At 44.5% G+C, this 27,391-nt stretch overlaps 1 protein-coding gene across 1 annotated transcript in view; it reads left to right on the forward strand.

The window, feature by feature from the left end:
* The first annotated feature begins 589 nt into the window (after window positions 1–589).
* Window positions 590–27,391, forward strand: part of KLF7 (KLF transcription factor 7) — a 62,355-nt gene continuing 35,553 nt past the window's right edge. Inside the window, exons 1-2 of the mRNA XM_059476506.1 lie at window positions 590–659; window positions 1,425–1,459. Of these exons, the coding sequence (XP_059332489.1) occupies window positions 590–659; window positions 1,425–1,459 (105 nt within the window). The remainder of the gene's footprint in view (window positions 660–1,424; window positions 1,460–27,391) is intronic.

Below are 27,391 nucleotides of genomic sequence, written 5' to 3' on the forward strand. Positions count from 1 at the left end.
CCTCAGCCCCAGGAACTCGAGCACTAGAAGCTGGGGAGAGGCAGAGTGTGCACAAGGTGCGGAAACGGGGGTGTACGGCAGGCACTGCCTGCGGGGCAGCCCCGGGCCGGGCCGCGGCTCGCCCGGCGCCCACAGCCCGAACACGACCGCCCCGCATCCCCCCTCAGCGCACCACTCTCTGCCACCACCACGCGCCTCACCGCCCTCTTATATAGCGCCCTAAAAATAGCTCGCCGCGCGCCGCCTCGCGAGCCTCGGGGAAGGGGCGGGAGCAGCGCTCCCGGCCAATCGCCGCCGGCGCCGGCGCTCCGGCCCCGCCCCCCGCGCCCCTCGCGGCTCCGCCATTGGGCCACAGCGTCTTCAGGCGCGCGGCGGGCCCGCCCCTCCCGCCCCGCCGTTTACCCTACATGGCCACGCGCTGCCTGAGCGGGGCCGCGCGGCTGCGCGCGCGGGGGGGCCGGGCCGGGCCGGGCCGGGCTTGCTGAGGGAGGGTGGGAGGGAAGCGGCGTGAGGGGGGGCGGGATGTGGGATGTGGTGTCCCGAAAATAAAGAGGGGAGGGGGCGGCGGCGAAGGCGGTCGCGAACGCGCATGGCCGCGGCGCGGAGCTGCGCGGAGCGCGGCGGGGACGTGCCCCGGTGCGGCGGCCGCGGGGTGCTCGGTGCGCGCCGGCGCCGCTCGTCCTCCTCGGCCCGGCCCCCGAACCTCGCCGTCCCTCCGCGCTGATCCTCTTTCTCTCTCTCTTTTTTTAAAGTGTGACTGAAACAAAACAAAGCCAAAGGGACGCTGGATCTATCATTGGTTGATTTTCCTCCTCCTTTTTTTTTTTATGACCAAAAACAACCCCCCACCCGAGCAAACAAACACACACAAAAGCAGAAAGAAAGGGTCTTGCTCAGCAGCAGCATGGATGTCTTGGCTAGTTATAGTATATTCCAGGAACTCCAGCTTGTCCACGACACCGGCTACTTCTCAGCTTTGCCATCCTTGGAGGAAAACTGGCAGCAGGTGAATCATTTAAATTACTCCTGTAAATCTCTTAAGCGCAGACAGTCGATGCATTGAGGCTGCATTTCTGACTTTATTTTATTTTTGTTCTTTAATTCAGGGTTGGGGTTTTTGGTGGTTCTTTTTTTTTTTTTTTTTTTTTTTTTTTTTTTTTTTTTTTTTTTTTGCCGCGTGGGTAGACCTTTAAATCTGTATTTTTTACCGTGACAAACTGAGCAGTCCATTCAAATCTGTCTGCCTTCAGTCCTTTCTGAGCACACCCGACAGTACCTGAGATCCGGTGGCATTCTTTAGGGTTTTGTTTTTTATGGTGACTACTATTTATTTCATTTTTGAGCTTAGATTTTAATTTTATTTTTCTTTGTTTTGTTCTTTTAAACAATCCTGCTCACTTCTAGCCAGTGCTGACAACTGGCAGCTGGTGGAAATGGAATAGATCATTCTTATTTTCAGGTAATTAGTATATGTCAATAAAAATCGTAGCTTAAGTCGGAGGTGGAGGGTGGTCAGGTGCCTGGAAGCAGTAGCAGAAGCTTTAAGGCTAAGTTCAGTAACTAGGAATGTGACTTATTTTTCTTTTCCTTTTTTTTCCTTTTTTTTTTTCCTTGGAAGATGAGTAGAAACGCACACTTCTCGCTGTCTTGAAACAATGACGCCTTAGGCTGGTTCCAGTAAACCAGTGTGTTTTGAGGCACTCTAGGGTTAATATGCAGACAGAATAAAGAGAAAGATGGAAATCAATTCTTATGAATGCATTAAAATGATGACTGGCAGTGTGAATACAAGTAAGACCAAGGGGAAGAGTATGTTACAGAGAAGAGCTGTATAAAATACATGATGCACCCAGTTGTTAACTGTAAATAGTTATCAGCTGGGAAATTGAGAGAAAAGGAAAGACAGCGTTTCTATTTACGAACAAATGTTGTGAGGTAGTTCTGTTTCTTTATGTGATTTTCTGGCAGAGGCAATACACCAGGTGAAATTCTGGAAACTGGTGTCTCTTTAAAAGAAAAAAAACATCTGCTGGTGGGTAGAAATAGTGGAATGTGGCTGGGATGACATGTGGTGCTATTGCAGCGCACGGACCGTGGCACTATCAGTGTGAGAATAATGAGCCACAGGATTTCATCTTGCCAGCCTTCACCTGAGTCTTGGCTACTGTAAGGGTAGCCTGTCAGTTTTGGGATGTTCATTTGATTTTTCCTCAGAAGTGTGCATGGGTAGAAACGTGGATGGCAGAGCTGCTGGGGAGTACTCGGGCTGTAGCATTGTCAGCCAGCTGGACGGGGCTGGATCTTCAAAGCTTTACCCGTAGTAAAATCATTCTGGCTTCAGCTTTGTATGTGTGTGCACACAAAGCAGAGCTTCATTGTCAGCTACAGGGTGAACACATTCAGGGTTTATTTTGCAAAATGACCAAACCAACTTTGCTTTATCCTCCAAGGGGGAGGGGATGCTTTTTGTTATTAATATTCAGCGCACACATCCATGATGGTCACATCTGCTTTCCTTTTATATTTTTAACATGTTAATTAAACTGAAGAGGTTAATATAATTTAATTAAAAAAATATTTCATAGGATCGTTGTTGGATCGGTTGCATATTACTAACAGTCCAAGCAGTCCAAAGCGACATAGTGTGTTGACATAGCCAGCGTGCTTCAGGCAGTGCTGCGAGTGATACTCTGTCTCCTGCCTTCTTTTATGTGTGGAAGAGCAGCAGTTTGTTTTATACAGTAGCATGTACCTACCCAATCCCACTGTTACCATTGCAGAATTTAAAGTCCTGCTCCTGGTTAAACCCCATTGACTCTCCACGTATGTTAAAAAGAGAAGCTGAAAATAATTTGCAGCATTTTCCCTTATTTCCTGAAATCCTGCAACCAGTGCCCGATGTTTCATAATGCATCCTGTATTTACAGTTTGTTCCCCTGTTGCTGCCTGGACTTTCCTTGCAAACAACAGGCAGCAAAACTGATGTGTCAGTGGTGGGAGCAGCTGAAGCTGGCTGTGCAGACACCGTGCTGTTACACAAGCCTGGCAGACCCACTGACACAGAGACCCCAATTTAATTCTTCTGAATCACTTGCAACGTAATCAAGTACTGGGGATTTACTTATTTTAGGCAAACTGTAGCAACTTGAAGACAAAGAATGTGTGTGTTTCTAAAGGGTCGTTTAAAACTAAAGGCTACAGTTGAGACTCCGGGGAAGAGAGCTGACAGGGTAGTGACTGATTCCTGTGGGATGTGTCAGAGGAGAGAAACAGCAGCTTTAATTTTGAGTAAAAACACTGGAACAAGTCCTGCCTCTGCTCCAGTGGTGCTACAGAGGCTCCAGAGCAGTGCTTCTCCCAGGAGCAGAGCAGCGCCCCAGGAGATTACTTCAGTCTCTTAAAAAGGCGCGGGTTGGGGGGGAAATAGATGTGTGGGTTAAGAGCAAGCTTCTTTATCACATTGTGAGCTCCAGTTTTGTGATTAGCAGCTACTAGTGCGTGATGTGCAGAGGCAGTCAGTGCCAGGTCCTGCTCTGACAAACGATGCTCACTGTGGTACCATGAAAGATGCACCTGCCCCACTGAAAATCAGAGCGTGCCTTGGGGTGAAATCATTGACACAGTCCTGTCTTCCTTTTCTCCTGGGCCTGGAAAACAGTCTGCTGGCTGCTGAAGAATACACAGCTGGGTCAGTTTCTCGTATTTCAGATTGTGAAACACCCATTACTCACAGAGGGCACTGACAGCACAGGCAGGTTGGTAAATGCTTGCACACAGTCAGCTGATCTCCCGTTTTCCCTTCCCACTGCTAGAGGAACATGAGCAAGTTTGGTATCTGTGCTTTTGACAATTAGTGTTGGAGTTGAATGAGTGCAACCCAGCAATATGTACAAAACAAACAGATTTTGTGGAGGAACAAATTGTCTCCTTTTGTGTAGGTTTCTGTTTTAGAAGGCAAAAATGCAAACAAAGAAACCCTTATTCCACCCTGCACATAGTTTGCATTGTGGAAGTAGAAATACCTGAAGTATAAGCTGGAAATGAACCTGTGATGCATTTGATGTATTTTAAAAACACATTTTGGGAAGGGAGAGCTTGATTTTTAGGCAACAGAAGCTGAGTTCCTCTCTGAGCTTTGGGTGTACTCCTTCAGGCAAAACATTTTTGAGGTGAGGAGGATTTTTCTTGGAGTGGGGGTGTCAGAATCTAACAAGTAATCAATAGTACAATTTCATCAGGAGAGAGAACTTTGTTTAGCTTTTCCACAAATGCTTTTCCACAGTGTTGAGCCTCCATGGCACTGAGGAGGGATGAAAGGAAGAGGTGGGCTGTGTGCATTGGGAAATGAGTCGTTTGCTCTAAGTCAGCTGGCTGGCACCTCGTGTTTCTGCCTGGTGCTTCATCCTGACTCTGACTGAACAGTCCTAGTTCTCTCTGTCCCTGTGAGCTGACTCTGCAGTTCGGGGCAGGGCGGGGGAGATTTCAGCACCTGCGTGGCTGCTGCGCTGCTGCAGGAGGACCTCTGGCCACATATGCCATTGCTCTGGGCTGGCTGTCTCATGTGGCATCCCTGAGATTGGAACCAGGCTGCTGGCAGAGGCAGCACGAGGCTGAAGGGCACCTCATTACTCTGCAGAGGAAGGAAGTGGGTAGGAGGCTGTTTTTGAGGGAGATAACTCTGAGGAGCATAGCCTGTGCAGCTGCACATGGTCCCACTCTGTGTGCCAGGCTGCGGAGAGGGGGAGAGCGGGGCTGAGGGTTTGGAAGGGGTGGACATGGGGCTTCCCTCTGTTCTTCCTGCTGGGCCTTCACAATGTCATGTAGGGTATCACTGAAACATCAGGGTGCAGAAGGCATCTTTTGTAATCAGATATGCCTCTTCCTAGGGGTGACATTTTTGACATCCCTATTGTCCTTCTCTGTAGGTCCCTTGGTGGACTCAGAACTCAGTGTGCTGTTGTAAAACAGGGGTCTGATCAGGACATTTTGGGGCTGTCTTCATATTCGTGGGGAGCGTAGGGCAGTGTCTAGCATGGCAGTTCCCATAATGTCAGAATATGGGAGCACAGAGAGCAGGTGGATGCACAGAGTCATCCTGTGTAGCTGATGCAGCTGTATAAAAGCAGCAGGGCTTAGGTGTCAAGCCCTGGTTTATTCTGGAGGAGATAGCCTTTCCCACGTGTCAGCAGGCAGCGCAGGTCTAATTGGCTGGCAGAAGTGGAAATGGCATTATATTGTTTGCTGATAACCATTGCCTGATAACATTTCCTTTTGCCTTGGCTGACCCAGCTGCTCTCAGCTGCAGCAAACAATGATCCTTTCAAGAAAGATGCACATTTCCTGTAAAGCATAGGATCGAGGAAGCCTTTGTTTTTCTGTTGATCCTTTCATATAGCCTTCTTTGCCTGTTTTCTTCAAGCCTCAGTTTCCCTCTTTCTGAAGTGACTGACAACAGCAATGCTAAGGCCTAATGGTTTTTGTGGCGCTTAGAAGGCTGAGTTTTGACTCATCCTGGAAGAGGGCTTTGAGATACCTGTGCTGTGTGAGAGCAGAGTATCCCAGGGTGACTAATCTAGTAGAATTCTTATATCTTAATGCTGACTTTTGCTTGGCAGATGGGGTCATTTTCAGGCCTATAGGAAAAATTTCCGCTCCTACTGGAAAGGAATAAATCACACTGAAGAACATTCCTGCCTCCCCATCGTCTCCATTGTTCTAGTTTAATGGCATAGTTGGCCACTACATAAACTAAACCATCTCTTTTAATATTGCTATTTCATCTTGGTTCCAGTCACAGTGTAACACATTTCTTAAGTTGTTATAGTACATCATGCCTCTTGGGAATAACTTTCAGAAATGGTTGACTTCCAAGAACAGCCACATGTGTAATGCAGTGTATTTCAGACTCTGAACGCTGCTCCATTTATACCTGCAGTCCCTCTGCTTGCTCCATGTGCTGAAAGCATGCTCCTGTCACCTTACAGAAAGAATAGACAAAGAGAGGAAAGACAAACTTGAAACTGCTGTCTCTGTTGTTACATGATTTCTTAATTATAGAATATATTGTTAAAAGTGATTATTTTTTGGCATTCTGAAAGCATAGAGTCCTGCAATCCACGTTACAGGTCTTAAAATAGCAGATTATGTGAATGACTTGTCTCAAGTGATTTTGAAATGGGGTAAATACCTTTAAGCAATGCACAATCATAATGTGGGTACTCAGCTAGAAAATATTTTCTCTTACTTGTTTGGGATGCTTAAATCTACCCTTCCCCAAGCCTGTACATTTCTGTATGTCCTGCTGAATAGGCAGTGCATAAATTAGAATAGGCTTCATGAAAATCATGATATATAGTTAGTCTGCAGTGTGGTACTTCCATGTAGAAGTGGCAGAATGTGTTCAGTTCCAGATAGTAATTTCATACTTAAGCTTTTCAGGGTTGAGGCAAATGGTATCTTCTGGATATTGTTAGGGGATATTTTGAGGGTTTGTCAAATGATTCTCCACTGAGAAACATCCAGTGTGTTGTTTCTCCATTCTGAGTTAGGAAACATTATAGGGAAGCAAGAAGGAAGCTGCTTCTCTTTGATTGCAGCTGCGTGTGAACGACCTTGATTGCAGTTGTCTCAATGAAACAAAGGGATTTTGCTCGCTGACTGAGCAATACTGTTGTTTAGTACATTAAGCAATGGGTTAGTAGTACACCTTATCTCCTATCAAGTTTGTCACATTTTGCAGAGGGAAGAAAAATTGTAGACTTTTGATAATCATGCTCAAAACCTCACTAAAAGTTATGCCCAGGCATTGGTAATTGATGGTGGTTTTCTTTTTTGATACTAAAGCTGAATTTTTGGAGAGCTAATAAAGGTGTTTTTAAGAGTAGTCCTGAGTTCCTCTTTCTGCTTCCCTGGACTCTCAAGTACCTCCTGTCCATTCCCTACATTTACAATGTCCCCACAGTTTCCAAACTCCTGGCAGCAGTCAGGAGCTGGGAGTGCCATTTTGGTGGTGTCTTTCAGACTGATGTTGCAGGAATCACTCACCTGAATTACTGAATTTCTTCTCCCCACATGATCCTTTTTGTACTGTGGGTGCTTCTGCCCTGGCCAAAATTAGTGTGGATTCACTCAAACTGCAGAGTTCAGTGGATTCTGTAGCAAGCAAACAAAACAAACCTGCCAGGAAAAGAGCTTCCTCCCAACATTGCCACTGCCAGTTAAAAAATTGTGCCTGGTTCCCATGACACTGAGATGGTCTTTAAAGTCACAGACCTTTTATTTTTTAATTTTATATTCTTTATACTTTCTTTGCATTTGAGGCACTGAGGACTTGTTTTGTTGTCTTTTGTTTTTAAAAAAAATCCCAAACATCCTGGGATTTCTGACTCTTCTTGATTCCAGCAGCATTGAGAAAATGCAAGTAAGTGGCATTTACATGTGTGTACATCAGAAAAAACTTTGGTCACCAGGCTGTGTTTACCATTCCTGCTCTGGCAGCAGCTGGTGAGGAAGACTGCTTGGCTGCTCAGGTTGTTAGGCTGCCTGTGAGAGTAAGCTGCCTGTGAGTTCATGTTTCAGCCTTTATGCTCAAAGGTAGTGAGACATCTTGGATTTAATCAGGACACCAAACCTTTGCTTCTCAGTTCTTCAGTTACAAGATGCGTCGGCAGCTCTTGTGTTCTGTTTTGCTGCTCTGGGGATCCCTGCTCTGGTTTTGTTTGTTTGTTTGTTGGTTTGTGGTGCTTAGGCACAGTGCCTGGGCCAGAGGAGGGTTATGTGAGGCCATGGGGCCGTGGGCTCCAGCCCCCCTGGATCTGTGGGCCCAGATGCTGCCACAGCAGCCACCAGGGCAGCTCCCGTGCAGAGGAGCCGTCGGTGGGGTGGGGAGTTGCCTCTATGAAAAAATCAAAAGGAGATTCTGAAAGGTAAGCTTAAATGCCCCTTCCCAGAGGTCTGGGTTGTCTTTGTGACAACCTGTGTGTGGCACTGATTTGACCCTTCTCAAATCTTTAATAGGGGTTGGAGTTGGGTGTAGGATGGTTGGGCAGAAGGTATTTAATTTTTTTTTTTCTTTTAAAGGTTTAATATATCAACTCTGATTTAGTAAGCTGCTCTGAAGCTGATAATCCTTTTGAAGTAGGTACCCATCCACTCCCTGTTCTTGCATGTGAAGGATCTTTTCCAATCCAAAGCATTTCCACTCAATGTAACTGTGTATTCATTACCTGTGTTACTTTTTGGGGAGGTGTTAAGAGGTGTGTAGTGTGCTGTACAGTACACACCAGAGAGTCCCAGTCATTTACACAGGGATGTTTACATCATTTATGCTTGCTGAAGGCCCACCAACCATACTTAAATAAGTGTCATTCTGGTTTTGATCATGATGCTTACAGGCAGCGTGTCACGTGTCCTAATCCTCTTGTTATTTCCCAGTATTGTGGACCTGGGTGCAAAGCTGGAGTTTAAATCATGCATGGGGTCAACAGCTCATACTCTGCAAGGGAGAGAGAGGTAGACAGTGACACAGGGCAAGCCTGGGAGACAGGGTGATTTATGGGAAAAGATGTGAAGGAGAAGGACCCTGGTTTGTGAGAGGCTCTTCTGAGACATTCCAATTAGAGTCCTGATTTACAAATCCTGCCCTTTAAACCTGTAGCCTCAGAAGGTCAGTTTTAAAGGGATGCTGACATAGGGTTGATGTTTGACCATAAAGGACCTTTGTAAGGTAGCATATTCTGACAGAGACTGCAGTCAATGGAAGTATCTCCACCTAGATAATCCAAAAAGCCCTGGAAACGGGGTTTGTGTTTTTTGGACAGGATTATCTAGCCCACCTTCTGCCTTGCAGCTCTGTCACTGCAGCCTTCTTCTGGTACCATTGAAGTGACTGGAAATGACAGTGAAAATAAATGTTTATTTAGATTGTGCAGTGAGGAAAAAGGCATGTGTCAGGACAACTAAATTAGATTTAAAAAATGCTTTCATTACTAGTAGGCTACTATGGTGTTAGGCATTTGGTTTTAATCCTGACTCTCGAGTGGGCAAAGTCCACTTCCGTGCATAAGGAAAGTTCTTGGGTTTTGAACATTTGCAGTTTCTGCTGACTTGCCTTGCTCCAGCCCAGGAGGGGAATCAGCATTGTGCTGAATTGCTTTGTGCTGGTGGGGGTGAAGTACGACTGCCTTTAATCGCCTGCCTTTGTTTTCCACCAGGGCTGGATGGAAAACAAAGGTTCTAGTTATCAAAGGCCACGGTGAAAATTGTTCTTTGGGTGGCAGAGTAGGAGGGGGTGAGAGGTGCTCTTGTCTACTTGTTTTTTACACCCAAAACACACATCACAGCACTTAGGTGTGAGACCCAGATTTGAGTCACTGTGTGGCTTGATTCAAGTCTGCCCTTACAGATTACGTCTTGGATGTGTGACATTTCAGTGGATAACACGTTGACTCCAAAATGAATATATATTCCAATAAAAGATCGGGCAAAACTGTATTTTCTGAGAATGTTTGGTAGAAATCTTTCAAGGAGTTGTACTTACTAGAATTTCCTGAGGGCCTGGCACTTTTCAGTGTGAGAGACTTAGTTTGGGTGACATCTTCCACTTTTTTGTCAATTTTAGCTTTTCATTTCAGGTCTTGCACCCCTAAAAGTTGATTAATTTTTCCCAGCTATTAGTAATTTGGTTAGTCAAAGGTATCCAGACTCTCTGTGTGACTGTTGCATCCTTGGAGAACTGCATCCATAGCATTATGTGGTGCTGTGGGCAGTATCTGGATACTTCTGGTCTCTTATCTGGGTGCGTGCTCTCCCTTCCTCAGGGCAAGGCCTGTTGATACACAAGATGCACAAAAGCAGTGCAGTCACACTGTTCCCTGTCTCCTGGCAGCTGCTGCTCTCTCCCCTCTCCTTTGCTCAGCTGCTGCTGAGGTGCTGTGCTGGTTTGGAGTCAGTGCAGTCGCCCTGCCTTGGCACCTCTGGCTTACTGCTGGATTCTGGATCGGAGGTGCCCACATCCCTGGGTGCAGGGTGGGCTGAGTGGCTCAGGGGCTTTGGGGCTTTGTTCTTTTCCTGTGCAGTGGTTTGAAGTGTGCCAAGCCTGCAGAGCTTGCTGCCTGCTCCAAGCTGGTGAAAAGTACTAAATAATTCTTGTTGGGGTTTTGTTTTTTCTTTTTTTTTTTCTTTTGGCCTTCCCTGTCAGCCTGGAAAATTTGTGCTGCTTTGAAGAAAACATTTTGCTCATCTGCAACCTACTACAGCTGCTGTGTGAGTAATTAAGTATGGAAAGGAGGAAGGCAGAGGGGAGAAGAAAGATGGGATCTAGTGTTTCATATGGAAAGCATCAGGCCAGAAGTGGCTTTGTTTCTGACACGTGGACGGTGGAGAGGCTGCATTTGCTGCACAGTGGAAAATCAGTGCTAGTGGAAAAAACCTCCCTCATTAGTATCTAGATCAGATGGGGATGAACTTCAGTGTCTCTTGTTTTTATTTTTAAATTTGTCTACATTTTAAGGTAATAAGGGAGAAGCAAAGAACATTGGACTGATTTGAGAATACAGTCAGTTTGGGTAAAATACCTCTTTTCTGGCTCCACATGATGCTGCTGTCCCAGTTCATTCTGATGGTGTGACAGTCCTCCCCCAATTGTTCATAAGCTATGCCAGCACCTCAGAATGGTTGTGATCATCTGAAGGTTGCTGTCCATCAGATCCTTACCAAGGTACGTGTTTTTTCGATTTGTTTTTGCATTTTGATCTCTCAGAGTAGTGTTAATTATGTTCGTAGGCTTTCCTGGACAATCGAGGAAACTGGGAGCTTGGCTTTGGTGCTGAGAAAGATGGTTCTGGTGTAAACAGAAGTCTCTGAGAGTTGGGGTTCTAAGAAACCTGTGAAAGAGCAGGGGGGTTCAAGTCAAATAGGGGGAGTAAGGCATGTTTCTGTCTGGTCAGACCAGAGGAAGAAAGCATTCAGAGTTTTGGAGGTCTCCAGTATCTTGGAGGACAAGGCAGACTGCTTTAAGTGATGTGACCCACTGGAAGAGCTTGTAAGGTGCTTTTCTTTTAGGGTTGAGAATTTCAGGGTAAGCGGATGTCACCTGGAGAAGTTTCCTACTTTTGGCTGCAGGAAAACAGTGTAGACTTCCTTACTGGTACTTCTCTTACCTCTTCTATGTTTTTAAAGCACAAAGAAAGATTCTTGTAGGCAGTGTTTGAAAATGGAAGGACCTGGTTTCACCTGAAGGGCTTTTTTAGAGGAAATGAGTCAGTTAAGGTCAGTGGGAGCTTTGGTGCTTGTTACACTGGTTACAGATTGAAACCTTCCAGACTCAGGCTAAAATACCTGGATGAAGTTGTGTGCTTAAACCCCCTCAGAATCTGGGGATTTAAAAGATAGTATGAGGGCCTTGGCACCACACTGTACTTCTGAGCTGGCTGCAGAGCTCATGCTTTCTCTTCAGGCAGTCTTGATTTCCTGCTCACTCAAGACAGTTTTCTGTTTTCTGGGAGTGATTCCTTTATTAATCTTTCTTGGATTCTGGCAAATAAGTTTCAGGGTGCCCAGTTTAAATACTCCTTACTGAGTGTGCCTAGCTTGTCTTGGGCTTTTTTGAATTCTGGTTTATTCATGTTTAAAACATGAATAAACCCCAGTAGTTTGAGGGAGAACAGAAGAATTCTAGTGTGGAGTTGCTTTTTGGTGTGAGAGACTTGGTAGACAGGTGACTGTCTGGGTGACTTCCCAGCTTTGCTTCTGAGGGCTGAGAATGCCAGTAGGTGCAGAGAGCTCTACAAAGGCTGCACTGGGATTTCTTTTTCTCACATGAGAAGTGTATTTCTTATAAGAATACATTTGAGGGAGAGCAAGGGAAGCAAGTTGTGAGTGGCTTCTTACTCCCAAATACCTCAGCTGCACGCTGAGTGGATGTTCTAGGTTGAAGGCTTCTCCTCACTGGGACTGTCTCATGTGAATTATTTCATGCAGTGAGTGCTATGCCATAAACCACTCAGTCAGTTTTGTTTGAGCAAGCTGCATCTCTGGTCAGGTGATGTTCCAGTATGGTGTAAGATGGGAATTTCTGTCTCATTTCAATTTCTTTAAGTAGAAAAGGTCAGGGAGACCTTTGGCATTCAGTTGTGAATAGTTTTTCTCTTTGTAAACGGAAAGAATAGTATCCACATCACATTGGGGATTTCACATCAGTCAGTGAGTGCAGATCTGCCAAAGTTACAGTGAATTTATACTGGCCTAGTGTCCACAAAATCACTTGACACCTTTCAGGAGAATAGATTATACAAATCCCAGATCTTGTCAGGACTTGGACTAAATATCAGGATGTGGGCAGAAAACAGCACACCCATGTTAATGATCTGATTAAAACATTCTTGCTGCTCCATAGCTCTCATAAATGTATTTTCACTGGTGTTGGGGAGGAGATACTCTCAAGTGCTGTAATGAGAGTGCATTTTTTAAAATATTGCACAATAGGCCACTAAGTTGTGCTGTAGCTATATTGACTTACTCTGTTTTATAGTGAGCATGGCCTTAGGCATCCTATAAATACCATTTCTCCCCCGACCTTCAGCTAATAAATAATGGAAACTGTACAGAAAGAAATTTTCCTTCCATGAAGGAACGAGAGGTCCTGAGCTGCCCTCTATAAAACTGAAGGTGAAGCATGATTTGTTTTCACTGGTTTTATAAATGAAGAAAATGTGGGTGTGGGAGGGAACTAGAAAATGTCTCTAAGAGCTAAATGTGGCCTCCCCAACAGTGCAAGGTAGGATAATGTCTGGTGTAGGCACAACTTCCCCCAGGACAGTCATACCCATCTGTGAAATGATGACAGGTGAGAGAAGTCTCTTGAAAGTCTCAATGCATGGATAGAAGGAGGGTTCCCATTCTGATTTTTTCCCATTCTGAAGGTTCCCAGACTTTCATATCTAACAGGGGAAACCAACCTGAAAGTGGTTGTGAGTGTTCAAGGGAGCTCTTTGTGCTCTTCAGTGAACTATGTCATCCAGAGGTGAGACTAAATTACCAAAGTGGCCTTTTGTGACATTAAAATCCACTTCTGTACACAAGTCCTTTTTGAGGCCTTTTTGCTCTGTTTTAATGATGTTGAAATGCTGCAGTATAAATGTGAGTCATGAAGGGTCCCTCTGTGTGCACACATGGATGGCCAGACACGTTTCATTTTGAGAACCCATCACATGTATGCTCTGTGTCAGGTTGGAAATGTGTCTCACAGGAGAGACCAGGTTCATGGAAGTGGGGTCTTCCTCCTCCTCTGGCTGGAATCCAGCGTGAGTCTGTGTCATGTTATGTTATATCATGGGGAAAAGGACACATTCACACTGCAGCTTGGTCTTTAAGGTTAGAGAAGGGTCAGAGAAGACCTTGTGTTCAGCACATGGGTTTTACTGGCTGATTTTGAAGGCAAATGCGATTCAAGAGCAGGGTGCACATGATTAGAAGCATTTTTGGTCTGTCTTTATCCAGCAGCAATAAACTGCATATAAGCAGATCTCATCCAGAAAAAAAACAAGCAAATTCTGGGAATTGGCATTGTTAGATCATGAAATTCTGCCCAGGTAGCATTTCTTAATGTATGCCTCAGTGGTGCTTTCCAATGTCCTTTGAAATCTACCTGGTGTGAAGCCTTGTATTCCTTGGAAGCCCGTGCTAAAACCTGATTTAGGGGAGGAATACCTAACAGACTCTTGTCTTTTGCTGCCCAAGTCTTTTCCCTCACATATTCTCTCTGTTCTCTGTGCGCAAGTCTGTTGCTTTGTTTGGATTCACTGTGTTTATAGTTGCACAAAGCTGTGATGCTTTTTCCCATCATCATCTATATCACCTATTTAATGGATTTTTTATCTAAATGTGAAATGAGACCCCTGCTCATTGACTGGAGATTACAACTCTGACTGCAGAACAGATGTGATAAATAGTAATAAAGGTGCATGTCCCTTTGAGTTTTTTCATACTTTCCATCTCTCTGTTCCCTCCAGTTTTCCTATGAATCAGATGCTTAGAATGTGTCCTCAAAGCTATATTGGTCTTCTCTGTCTTATCTGTTCTAGGACTCTTGTCAGCCTTACTGGATCTCTGTTTTGTGTTAAGTGTGTATGTTGTGTTGCCGTTTCTTCCATAAATGCATTAATTTGTGTTTTTCCAAATTCAGTCTCAAGGATTTATTTCCTGCCACTATGTGGTTTTCTTTATAAACTGCCTCTTTCTGCTGGTATCACAGAAAAATGTAGCATTTCCTCCTTAAGCCCTTTTCCCTGCTTTTCTTCACAATCAGAGCTTTTTATGAGTTTCCTTAGTTTTCCAATTTGTTTTTATTAAGCATGTTTTAATAACAAGGGCTGTGATCCATCAGAGTAAAGGGAAACAAAAAAATGATGCCAAATTTGTGTTTGTTTGTTTAATGAAACAGACTTTAAATGGGATGAAGTCAAATTGGTGTTGATGACTTGACTTGATGGTAGCTGGTTCTAAGTGCTGGATTTTGAGAGTGAGTCATGAAAGATCTCAGCATTTCAAAGAGCCTAAAAGCACAAATATAACTGTGGGGTGGTATTAGTATTGGGAAAAGCTGTTGGGGCTGCTGTGCATTGTTGACCTTTGTTTGGGAAAAAGTATCTGTGTGCTGGTTAGTTAGTTAAACACCACTGGCTTTGTGGTTGATGGATGTGAAACAGTGTTTAACCTGGACCACAGTTGAAGAGTAAAGGCCCCTTGAATTTGGGTGCCCACCCAGCACACCTCTACCCTTCTCTTCACAGAATGACAGAGTGGGTAAGGCTGGAAGGGACCACAGTCTGTCATCTGGTTTAATCCAGGGCCATCCTGGACCACACAGCACAGGACTGTGTCTAGATGGTTCTTCTCCAGTGAGGGAGGCTCCACAACTCTGAGCTCCCTCAGCCTTTCTTCATAATAGAGATGCTCCAGTTCCTTGATCATCTTTGTTGCCACCCTCTGGGCTGGCTCCAGGGGCTCCCTGCCTCTCTTGTGCTGAGGAGCCCAGAACTGGACACAGCACTCCAGATGTGCCTCACCAGGGCTGAGCAGCGGGGCAGGATCACCTCCTGTGACCTGCTGGCAATGCTCTTCCTAATGCACCCAGGATCCCATTGCCCTTCTTGGCCACAGGGGCTCACTGATGGCTCAGGAACAGCTCACTGTCCACCAGGACCCCAAGGTCCTTTCCCACAGAGCTGCTCCAGCAGGCAGTCCCCAGCCTGTGCTGGTGTGTGGGGCTGTTCCTTCCCATGTACAGGACCTTGCCTTTGTTGAACTTCTGATTGTTCTTCACTGCCCACCTCTCCAGCCTGTCCAGGTCCTTCCAAGGGCTGCACAGCTCTTCAGAAAGGGAGTTGCTCCAATGTGGGCAGGGAGCAGCCTGCCTGAAATGCTGTGTGGTCAGTAGTGGGGTCCCACTGTTGTCTCTCTGGAGGGTCCCTCCACTCTGCCACTATCCACTGTAGTGGCCTTGAGCAGTGTGGCTCCCTGCACCCTGGCCATGCACCTTAAAAGAGGGTTTGCCAAAGTCCCTCACATAGGCAGAGGAGCCTGCCTGAGCCAGGGGAGGGATAGAAAGGGCACACATGAACTTCAGCTGCTCTGGGTGTGAGGTGCTCTCCATTTGCTTGTCGGGACACGCTGGACTCTGGGCCTTCCTGCTGTGTTTGTCCTCTGTGCTGCTTAGCCATCCTTTGAATCAGCTTGGGCTGCTTGCATGACAAGGAAATACTTTCCTGGTGTTTCAGAAGCTGGGTGATTCCCTTTTTTTCCTGTGTGGAGGGAAGCTGCTGGCTCCATGCAGGGTCTGCTGGGGTTATAACAAAACAATGGGGCCTCGTCAGACAGCAGTGAGGCACACAGCTGGTGCAGGCACCAGGGCTCTCTGGGTTCTTGCTTGGTTCTGCCTCTGAAAACTTTTCTCAAAAACTGTAGTCTACCTCCCCTTTATTCTAAAAGCTCTTAAGCTGTGGGTATCTATGAGGGATTTTTGTGTGGAACATGAGGGCTGTAAAAAACCAGGTCCTAAGCCATGTGCCATCACCAATGATTCTGCAGGCCAGTAAAAAGCCAAATATTTTAACAGAGACTGAGGATTGAAAACAAAGGACCTGCTACAATGAGACATCACGTGGCACCATCCTTATGACTTGATCATGTGATTGCACTGGTCTGCATCCTGGGTGTATTTTTTCATCTAATGATTTCCTGAAAGAGTTGAATATGCATAAAATTCACTGTCCTCCCAGATGTTAATCAGAACAAAAGTGGAAGTTCAGAAATATGAATGACAAAATTGTGGGAAAGCGGTACTCTCTGCCTAACTCTTACTTCAGTACCAGAACTGTGCTGGCAAGTTTGAGCAGTCTGTAGCAGCAAAAATCTTTAGCAGTACCCCAATAAGTCAGAGAACCTGACACCTACAGTCTTGGAAGCAAAACTTGCAAGTTGACTTTTTAAAGATCAAATTTTCCAAGAGCAAAGACAGAGCTGTTTCAGCAGAGAAAAATACACGCCCTTTCATCCAAGAGCTGGAGGTTTAGAGCATTCAGATTTAGAGCATCAAATCTGTTTGATTTGATGGTTGGGCTTTGAACAGATAGGATGCTTCAGAGCCATTGTCCTCAGAAAGCAGAGAAGCTGTAGCATGCTGATTTTACAGACTGGGAAACTGGGACACCCAAGCTCTCAGTTGTTGGAGAGACGAAGTCAAGAGCAGAGCTTGAAAAGGATACCAGCTCCCTGATCTCCATTTTAATTAAATTATTTCTGCAATTGTCTTCCCTGGCAGTTTGACTGGTGGAATGTGGTCTAGCAGAGGAATTTTTGGCTGCAAAGTTTACAAGAATATTTTTCTGGGCCAGATCCTTGCCCAGTGTAAATTAAGATGACTCCACTAGCTACGATTATGGCACCAGCTATTTACTCCTCCCTCTGAGAATCTGTCCTGCTGTGCAGACAGTGGGCAGTGTCATATAAGTTGTTCTTTTTAATTTTAGTCTGTCTAGACACTTCTGCAGCACCCCTTTCCGGAAGAACTTTGTGCCAGTAGCTCTAAGCAGCACCACACTTCTCTGGTGAGAAACACTTACCAGATACAATGTGGAGGTGCTCTGGTGTGCTCAAACTCAGCATTTTTAACCTTCATGGATCTGATGGTCTCAGTGTATTTTGGTGAAGAGGTGGCAGAGGGAAAGAACAGCGGGATTTCAGAGGCAGCGAGTTTGTTGTTTTCTGATTTTGACAATGTGTTGTCCCAGATGCTGGAGTGCTGGAGAAAGGTGGCTGGTGCAGATGCACCATTCCTATGGCAAGTTTTTCCCAGCAGTGGGTGACACCTCTCTTTGTGGGTAGGAAGGTCTTTTTCATGGTTTTAAAGGCTATTTGCTGGCCTTTTTTTATTACTAGTCAGTTCTTCCTCCCATGCCATTTACTACCACGTAGCCTTCAGCTTCTCTGGTACAGTTTGAGTCACCTGGCAGATAGGGTTGGTACCTCTCTAGCTTTCTGCAAACTTGTCTCCAGGTACACACAGGACCTAGTTTGTACAAAATTCTCAGATTTGTTGGCTGTGGTGAAGCAGGTGATAGGCTAGGACTGTTTTTCTTTGCCGTCTCATTCTCCTGTCATTCCCAAATTACCAGAACTGTCTATAAATGTGTTTCTCAAGAGCCACACATAGCAAGGCCATGACTCTGGCTGGGGCTCAGAAGCAGCAGCAAGATATGTGTGTATGTATCTATATATAGAGAGATATGCCTTTTTGCTACAAATACCTCTGCTTGAATCCAGATGAACTTAATTGCTAATTCTTATAATAATTTAAAAATATTTGCTAACCATTAAGTCTTACCTACTGTTGTTAACCACCTACATTTGTGTCTATACCCAGCCCCCACAATGGAGGGTATTCATGGCTGCAGAAACAAAAGCCTGAAGATAGAGATCCTAAGTTGTTAAAAACAAAATTTCTTTTTGAGGAAACCATAAAGCACATACTATTTCTAGGATTCCACCCGAGCTTGATCAATACTAGTGAAGCAGAAAAGCAAAAAAAGCAGCTCCCAAAAAAGCAGCTTCCATGAAAATGGGTAAGAGATTCTTTGTGCAGGCTTAATGATTTTGAGAGAGACGTTTCCCCTGTGAATTGTTGTAGGAGTTTGCACCCCTTCCCCCACTCTCAGCAGAGGCAAGAACATATGACTATCCTCATGTAAGGCAGTGCAGTGTTAATAATGCTGCTGTATTGATCAAATTGGGCTGCTTTGTCACCAGGGACATCTGGGAGGATTTATTCTGACTCCTAAGGCTGTGCCTCCTAAAGTGCATTTTCCAGGCCTTTCACTAGGAAAAGGATGTGCTGTGCTTGTTGTCTAAGCCTGCAGGAGCAATGTTTTCAAAAGATTTCATGGTGTCCCGTCATCCACTGCCTCTATCACCGCTTCTCACAGGGTTCCCACCTCACTCCCACTCACAGTGGATGTGGCTCAAGTTCAAAATTGCACTGTGGCAAGATCCAGTTGTTGTTTGCCCTTGGAGAGCCCCTGGAGGAGCAGCCACTGATTGCTGGAATGTGGATAAACACGGGGTGATGGGAACAGGAGAGGCTTCCTCTTTGCTTAGAAAGTGAGCAAAACCTCACTAAAAAAACAGCACAGAAGGGAAAACATGTGCAGGATGGTTTTATTTCTCCTCCTGTGCCCTCAGCTGATATCCATGACCTTGTTGAAAAGATCAGGCTGCTTCAGAGACTGCACGTGGTCATTTTTAAGTGTAGGGAGAAACCGAATGTGGCTTTTATTTTTCCATCTGATAAATTGCCAATTGCAGGTTTTACTTACAGAACACTCTTGAGTAGTCTGAGAAGAACACGATCACCTTGATATTATATTTATGAGTAAAAATGGTGTGAGACAAAGAAAGCTCTTAGCTTACATGTAAAGAGGACTTTTAATGCAGTTTTTGCTTCCAGGAATGCATTATTACTCATGGCAGAGAAGGGACACATTAGCAAGCTTGACAGGAGGGCTGAAATGCCTGGGGGTACTCAGGGGCCTGGAGGAGCAATTTGCTATCATGCTTCTTTGACAGGTGTCGGGAGCTTGATGCTGGGGAGTGATGGGACATCTGCAGAGCAGGGAAGGGTTAGAGACACTTGAAATGGAAGAAGTCCCTTGTAGATATGGTCATGGTGAGAGCACCTCCAAGGTGTTCAGAATTGCTGCCATGTATCCTGCAGGGGCTCAGAGTGACAACAGGTGTGCCTGGAAAATCATCCTGAATGCATAGGCTGCCAGTAGTGCTGGCTATAGCTAAAGAAACACACTTTGAGTTGTTTCTGTCTCTCTCTGAGTTCCAGTTCCTGGACTGCAGGATCTGAAGCAGATCACTCCAGCAGCCTAGGCCACCACAAGGCTTTCCCTTGAGCTGTAATGTAATGCAGCTACTTGGGAAGTGCAACTGCTTGGGAACCAGAGCTGTGTGGAGGTGAAGCAGCAGAGGACTCCCGGGAATGTTCCTGTGAAGCAAAGACTCAGCCTGTGGTCTCACATGTGGCTCCTCTCCCACCATAAAGGCTACCTTCGTATGTTTATAACCAAAATAAAATTGCAGTTCCTGAAAGCTGTAATTTGTACTTGGAGGAACATAATGTTTATGTTTGCAATTGCAGGGATTGTACCAAAGCATGGGGACAGAGCTCTGCAGTGTTTGGGATGACAGGAGCTGGCTGCAGACTCCACCTTTGAGGGCTACTAAAAACCAGCTTTAGTTACACAGTGTTAATGATAAACAAAATGCCAGGAAGCATTGGCTGTGCCATGAGAGGACCCCTCTCCTGCAGCTGGAGAGAGGCTGTCCTTCCTCAGTTCCCGCCCATCCCCTTCCTGCAAACCATGCCAAGGAACCTGGCTGTAGTCTTCCAAGCTGTGACACTGGAGACTTCCATCACATCTCAGAAAGACAATAGAGGGAAGGAGTGATATAAAGCCAACCCACAAAGGCAGGCTTATCTTGGGAGATGCTGTATGGACTTAAGTAGACTAGAAAAAGGAAACTGGGAAAAATAGGACACTTAAGGTAAACTAGCTCCATTTTTTAAATGTCCGAGTTGGAAATAGGCCAGATAACATGTCCACTGCTGGGCTTATAATGACTACAATATGTTTCCTCTTTTCCTTGTTGCTAAGTGGGTTTTGTTTGTTTCCTTTTTGGAGGGTAGTGGGGGACTGCAGTTCCCTGCAATGCATTTTCAGTAGTGAGCTGGAGCTCTCTGTGGTGGTTTAGTGGGTAATGCTGTAGTGCTGTGAACATGACATCTTCCAATTTCTGGCATCATCATCTGGTCCGTTTCCTCTTAGGGAAAGATGCATTGCTGAGTTTCATTCGGTTTGCTCGAGGAGGATACTTAAGGATGGGGCTGGAAAGCTGAAAGCCATACACAGAGCATCTCAGCTGTGTGGGTGCAGGCAGAAGGGATGCCAAGAGCCTTGCCAGTGGAGAGATGCCTTCCTGTGGTATCATCTCTGCAAAATGTTACTGAGTGTTGTACTCAGTGAAGCACCTGGAATTAATTTGGACCCTCCTATTTAATTTTAGGGGGAAAGTTGCCAACACAAACAAGTCGGGGTCTGGTGTTTTCCACAGTATTCTCCAATACATTTCCAAGGATATTTTTCTAGGAGAAACAGAAGGTTTAAAAGAGAACCTGAGAAGGGACAGTGACTTGCCTTGACTATGAAACTCCTGCCCAAGTAAAGAGTGTTGCTGAGGAAATGCAGTATGAATAAACAATGAAAGGAAAGAGTGCTGATAGGGGAAGAGATGTTGAAAATTAGAGCCTCTCTGAGGTCCTGGAGGCAAACAGGTTTCTGAGAAGGACTTAAACAGGTCCTGTTCCATCCTTGTCCTTCTAGAAGAGTGGAGCTTTTCCTAACCTGTTCCTACTGATGCTTTGTCATAGCCCCCAGCCTCTGCTTTTCACCAGCCTACTTAGAGTAACAAAGTACCAACTTTTGGGCCTTTCTGCATTGTAGTCTCTGTGGACTGCTGCAGTGTGCAGGTCCTATGAAATTATGTCACAATGGCTTATATGCAGTGACAAAAGACAGGCTTGTGCATAGGAACATCTTGAATTAACCCTGATGGTTTCTTGGATGCTGGGAAGTCATCGTATCTTCCAGGAATGCCAAAACATTGCATTCCTTCTAGACTATTTTCTGGCAGCTTTGCTATTAATAACTTTGTCCTGAAAAAGCACTTTCATATTGCAGCGTATTAAAATCATAACAACTGGGTGGGTGTCCACAGTCAACAGACTGAAGCAAGCGAGCCAGAGTGCTAGCTGTGGTTGTGTCAATTGGCTCTCAGAGGTGTGCTGACTCTGAGCAGCTGGGCTCTGACCTGCTGAGCTTTCTCCAGGCAGCAAATGGCAGGGCCCTCAATGGGCTCTCCTGGCTTCCTGTGCCATGTGCAGCCGGTACCGTACGGCCTGCTGGGAGCTGAGCTGTGATCCTTCCAGGGGACTGGGCAGTGCCTTGTCCAGTCCTGACAGCACACCTTGTGCTGCTAATGATATCCACAGAAGGCTGTGCCAGATCCCCTCTCTATTTTGGGGATACAGATCTCAGATGCCTGTGAGTGGCTGCCTGGGTTGCTGTTGAGCATTTGAGCCAATCCTGGCAGGCTCTTAACCAGTGTGCTCTCACAGATTGCTGTTAAAGAGGACCATGCTGCTTTTATCAGGGTGTGTAACTGCCTGAGTCTATTGCTTGTGAGATTTTGAGGCTGATCAAAATCCCTGGTGGCTAAGGGTTTTGGAACAAGAGCCTTGGCAGAACAGTGTAGAAATGAAAAGCAGTGGAAAAACACCTTTGACTGTAATGTAGTATCCCTTGGAAGGTACCAGGCTTTAAAGTGAGTTGCACATTTACCTGCAATGGGACGTTCAAGCATGGAGGCTGTTGTTTTGGTGCACAGATGATGAAAACTCTGGCCTAGAAGTGGCAGAAACCAGTTTGTGAATACCTCTTATAGAGGACCCAAACTTTAAAAAAAAAGAGACAGAGACAAGAAACAAATCCAAGCATCAGGATGTCTGAGAGTTGTTGTTTTAAAATTCTTCCTATTTTTCCATTTAGGTCACACTGTCCCTAATAAAGTAGACAAGATTTGTAATAGAAAATAACCATCTCCAGCCATCAAAAAACACGTTGAATTCTTTTTAATGTAAGCCACAGAGTTAAGTGGTGCTAATCAAGAGCAGCATTTCATGGATTTTGAGTGTTGGCAAGGTCCCAAGCTGATGTAAACAGGAACCATGAAATTGGGGCTGCTCGGTGCTGATTTACCCCAACTGAGAATCCGGTTGTGCTTCCCATCACTTTGTTTCTAGTCTGAATTTTTTTTTTCTTGGTGCAACAGCAAAACTCAAGTCTGTTGTCTTCTCTTTTCCTTGCCCAGATTGGCATATTTATCACAGTAGCACATGCATCTTCTTGCTCTTGTAAGATAACAAATTGCCCAAATGATTAAAAGGAAATCAAAGAAAAAGGCAGCACATGACTTTTTGTAAATACACTTGGACAGTTGCTGTGCTCCCAATAAAGTCTAAACTTCAGGCAAACAGCCCACTGCTCCCCACATGGCTGGAGGCAGGCTTTGGTCCTATATGTTTATTATCATTCAGAAATGGTATAAATGCTCCTTTATTCTTTTTTGTTCTGCCCTTATTCTCCAACGCATTCCCCTCCTGCTTCCTGTTTCCCAGACAGGTCCCCACCTCTTCCTCCCCACAGCCAAAAATAATACAAAAGGGAACATACAAAAGATTTTTTGAGCCCTGAGATGTGATAATGAATGGGCAGGGTAGACACAGTAGTCCCAGCACAAAAATGTTGATCACGCAAAGTCAGTATGAGGAATTGCACGTTTGGGGTTAGGAATTCAGTGTTAGGCATCCTCTTGTTTAATATATTTTTAGGTCAGAGCAGACGAGATGACTCACAACCCAGGACTCTTAGGAAATGTGTGTGTACTGAGTGTATTGATCACATCTCCAGGTTTGCTTTAATAAGCTCATTGTGACAGACTGTGCTTATGAACATGCTGTTGTTGCCTGAGAGTGCGCGAACGCAACTGCTGTGTACGTTTGTGTCAGCTGTTGGGAAAGAAATGTTAAGATACCTCTGGATGTTAATAAAATGTCTCTAAAGAATACATTTTTTCATTCATGAACCTAACCAGAGTAATTACAAGGAATCCAATTCTGCTGTGTAACCTCCTTGCAATACTTTCTAAGGATGAATCTTAATTGAGGATCGAGACCTAAAATATTGCTCTGCTTCATACATTCCACAGTCGTCAGCATTTGCTCTTGCGTATCCATTTCCTGTGAGAAGTTTACCACACTCTGGGGCATGCTTTGAACCTGATCCTTTGATTTCAGTGGGAGCTAGGATTGACAATTCAAGGAACTAATTGTGTTTTTTTGCTGTTTATAATGCCAAACCAAAGCTGGTTCCAAACTGGATTACAACAGGTTAAATACAGGCTTGATGAAGTTTGGAGAAAAGTTTGCAGTGAGGGCCACTAGCCAGCTCACTGAAAGCCATCCAAGGTTGTTATATAAATAAATGCTCTCTTCAGAAACATTTTGAAACATTCTTATTTTATGTATAATTTTTCAAATGGTCATTGTATGGCTACTTGCTGTCTTGACTGTATGGCAGCATGCAGGGTATGTGATGGTGTGCCAGCACACATGGCTTTTATCATATTTTGATACTAGCACAATGGATTGCTCGCACTTTGAATTCTTGATTTGGCTATCCTTAATCCTTTGCTGACATTGATGCTATTTTTTGTTGTTGTGACTGGTTGCAGATATTTTTTCTGTCTTTTTTTAATGGTCAAAAAAAAACCAACAAAAGCCGTCCAAAGCCCTGGCTCAGTGTTTGCAGATTTCTTTCATCCTTTTTTTTTTTTTTTCCTATCTAGATGCCTATCAAATTCAGCCACGCTTAGCTGCAGTCCTTTGTTCAGTATCTCATAACCAGTGCACTGCCATTCTCTATGCTTAAGGCCCAAATACCACAGATTTTTATTGAAAAAATTCAGCTTGTCCATTCAAAAGAATATTAGTTAGATAAAGCTGTATTTCATTATCACCAAGTTAGGGAACAAAGGCTGATTTTTACTCCTAGGTCAGAGTTATGGGTTCAGACTTTTTTCCTATTTGAGACTTTTGTTACCTCCCATTTCTGCTGGTGAAAATTGGTAATTTCTGGTAAAGTTGATTTTGATCTTTTGATCTTTAGAGTCTGATTAAAATCTTTGATAACCCTGGTTACATCATGCCCCAGAGCAACAGGAAAATGAGTCATGTTTATATGAAAGTAGTGATTCTGTCTTTTATATCCACATTTTTACTTTAAAATGATCTTTGCTGAATGCAGTTGAAGCTTCTGATTTCAGCATTTCTAACACTCTGAACAAGTATAAGAGGAGAAGATCCAGGGACAAAGCCATCTGGGTCATGGTAGGAGGGTTTATTGAGAGTGCTGTTGTGCATGAATAACAGTGAATGGGCTGGTTTGGCTAAATACACTTCCTTAACGGTTCATTCTTTGGGCTGAGACCAAGAGGGAAAATGGGCACAGGCCATTATTGTGTTGAAGAAATTAGCAAACAGAGACTTCAGTCCTGTGTAGGGGAGTCAAGAATTAATAGACTTGTCCATTTCAGACTGGTGGCTGGTGTGACCCATTCGGACAGTGTTAGGGAGGACCAGCCTGATGCCTCAGGCATATGTTGAAGTTACCACAGGAAAACAAATCTTTCATATCATATGATCTTTCTTTGCTGACTGTGCCTGTGCCTGCTTTTTGCACTTGGCAAAAGCCTCTTTGCTGAGCATCCAGTTAACTTGATTTCCTTAGTATATACAAGGGATTAGGAACATGCATACAAAAATGTACCACCAGTGAGCTGTCAATAAGTATCTTATTGTGGTATCTGAAAAGTTGTTTTAGCTCTCTATTTTTTTCAATGAACTATATAACACATAGGCAAGATGTGCTGTGAAGACATGTGACATGCAAGACATGCAAGACGTGAATAGTTTTGTCTTAAAACGTTTGCAATAGAAATTATTTGCTATCGCCTGAAACTTTCTTATATACTTTCATTTCAGGCTGCAGTTTTCCATTTTTTCCCAAGTGTATTTTGCAAAACTACTTATTTTAATACTAAAACTCTGTTTATTTTATTCTATCCCAAATGTTAAGCTTCTGATGTGCTGCAGCTTTTTCATGACTAGCAACTGCCCAGTAAAAGTTGCCAAGAGGAAAAGCTGGAGGTTTTGGCAGCTGGGTGGGAACAGATGACAATCTTGGAATAGATGGGCAAGAGTACTGGGCTTTGTTGTTATTGCTCAGGAAGCAATGAAGGCCTTTGGCAGTGGGAAGAAGATCCATCGTTCAAATCTTGTTTTAGGGTTCAGGATAAAAAATAGCATGGCATTTCAGGGGAGGCAGGTAAGTTTTGAATCTTTTATTCCTCTTAACTTCAGTGCTGCCCCACAACATCCAGTTCAATTTCTGCCTGTGGTATCAGCAATGCAAGTGTCAGTGTCGCTCAGAGCTTTTGCTGTTTTGGTGCACAGTGAAACACTGACACTGGCACTGGACCTGGTGCCACTGTTTGCTCTGAGCCTGAGTGAACAGCAGTGCCACTGACCTTACTGTGACTGTTTTGGGTTGTCTTCAGTTGGAGACAGTTTCTCCTCCAATGCAGTCTTGATATTTTCACCGTTTTTTACAGATGAGGCCCCTTTTTTACATGCCAGTGGAAAGCGATGGTGTCATGATGGAAGTTGAAATTTGACCTTCACTATTGCATGTGTAACTCTGCTTTGCTTGTGTAAATTACAAAGAGAATCCTTTCAAGTATTGTAAACAGACCTGGTAGTTCAGACTTGCTTGTCAGCCACATTAGACATTTTCATTTTCTGTCACAGCCTGATCTAAGTATCCAACTTCCTAATTAGGTTTTGGATAGCTTCCAAGTTCAGTGCTTGATGTCCAATTATATCTGCAGTAAAATGGTACTTAGAAGTAAGTAGGACTTCCAGATAGGAACTTCTGATGATCTGCTAGAAAAATTCAGAATCAAGACATTACTTTAACATCAATAAAACAGAGGAAGCCAATGAACATATTGATACAGTGCCTTCCCTGATGTTCTGTCCTCAAATTATTAGAAGTGTTTGGACTTTGTATTTACCCTTGACAGAACTCTACTGTTGCCATATTGTCTTATCTTTACCTGTGCAAAGCACGCAGAAGTTTGAGTGCTTTAAGGACTTCAAATATGGGCAGGTGCTTCTCAAGTGACCTGTTATTTTTCAAAAGTCTGTATGGATGGGTGAAATTCCAGTACATAACATGGCTGTCAACCAAGACTAGTTCTTTGCATTTCATTGGAGCAGGTTTAGATTCATACCCTGATAACTAGGTGTATATTTTGGTTCATCAGGTGGAATTAGGTTTTCCAGAGCTGTCTGGACCCGAACCTAGATGCCAAACTTGTGTCCCTGCAAAGGCTCCCGGCCTGTCATTCTCTAAAAAGGGGAGATACACTGCCTTGAGGCTTGGCACATTGATAATGCTGGTGGTCCCAGCTAGAACCTTTCTTCTGGTTCCTCTCTGCGGGAGGGACATGAAGTCAAACATCAGCATCATGAGTGATGACTCCACTTCCTTCATGTCTGGATTTTGAATGTTCTGGATCAACTTTAACCTGGATAGCTGATAGACATCTTAAAATACAGACTCTGAACCAAGTCAAGTATCTGCAAGTCTGGGAGGGATTGCAGAGTCTGAGGTTTGTTTTCCTTGTTGCAGTTAGTGGCAAAACAATCTTGATTTCTGCTGGCTGTAGAGTAAGGTGAGTACTAAGCTCTGCTGAAAATGGTACACATGTATCACATCTCTGCTGTCAGAGGCACACACTGAATTTCTCTTGAGTTGTATTTCATAATGGTGAGCATACTCAATGTGTTTCATAAATAATCTTTACTTTCAGTATATGAGCTTTAGAGCTAAGAATCCAACTAGATTAGAGCTCATACCTTTCTCAATTGACAAACGTAGTGAGCACTGAATTTTCCTGCACCAGTGACTACAAACTCTGAAAGGACCAACAAGTAGGTCCTTAGCAGGCATGGGACAACTCTACAGTGCCTGTCCTTGTGAAGGATCTGGGACTGCACATGGAAGTCTCATGGTGTGCAGTTCATGTGTATTCTGCCACTACATGTGCCCCAGAGGACTTGTATGGTAGTGTAATGTGGGGAGCAAAGAGA

This window comes from Ammospiza nelsoni, chromosome 7 (genome assembly GCF_027579445.1).
Source record: "Ammospiza nelsoni isolate bAmmNel1 chromosome 7, bAmmNel1.pri, whole genome shotgun sequence".
NCBI classification, from domain to species: Eukaryota; Metazoa; Chordata; class Aves; order Passeriformes; family Passerellidae; genus Ammospiza; species Ammospiza nelsoni.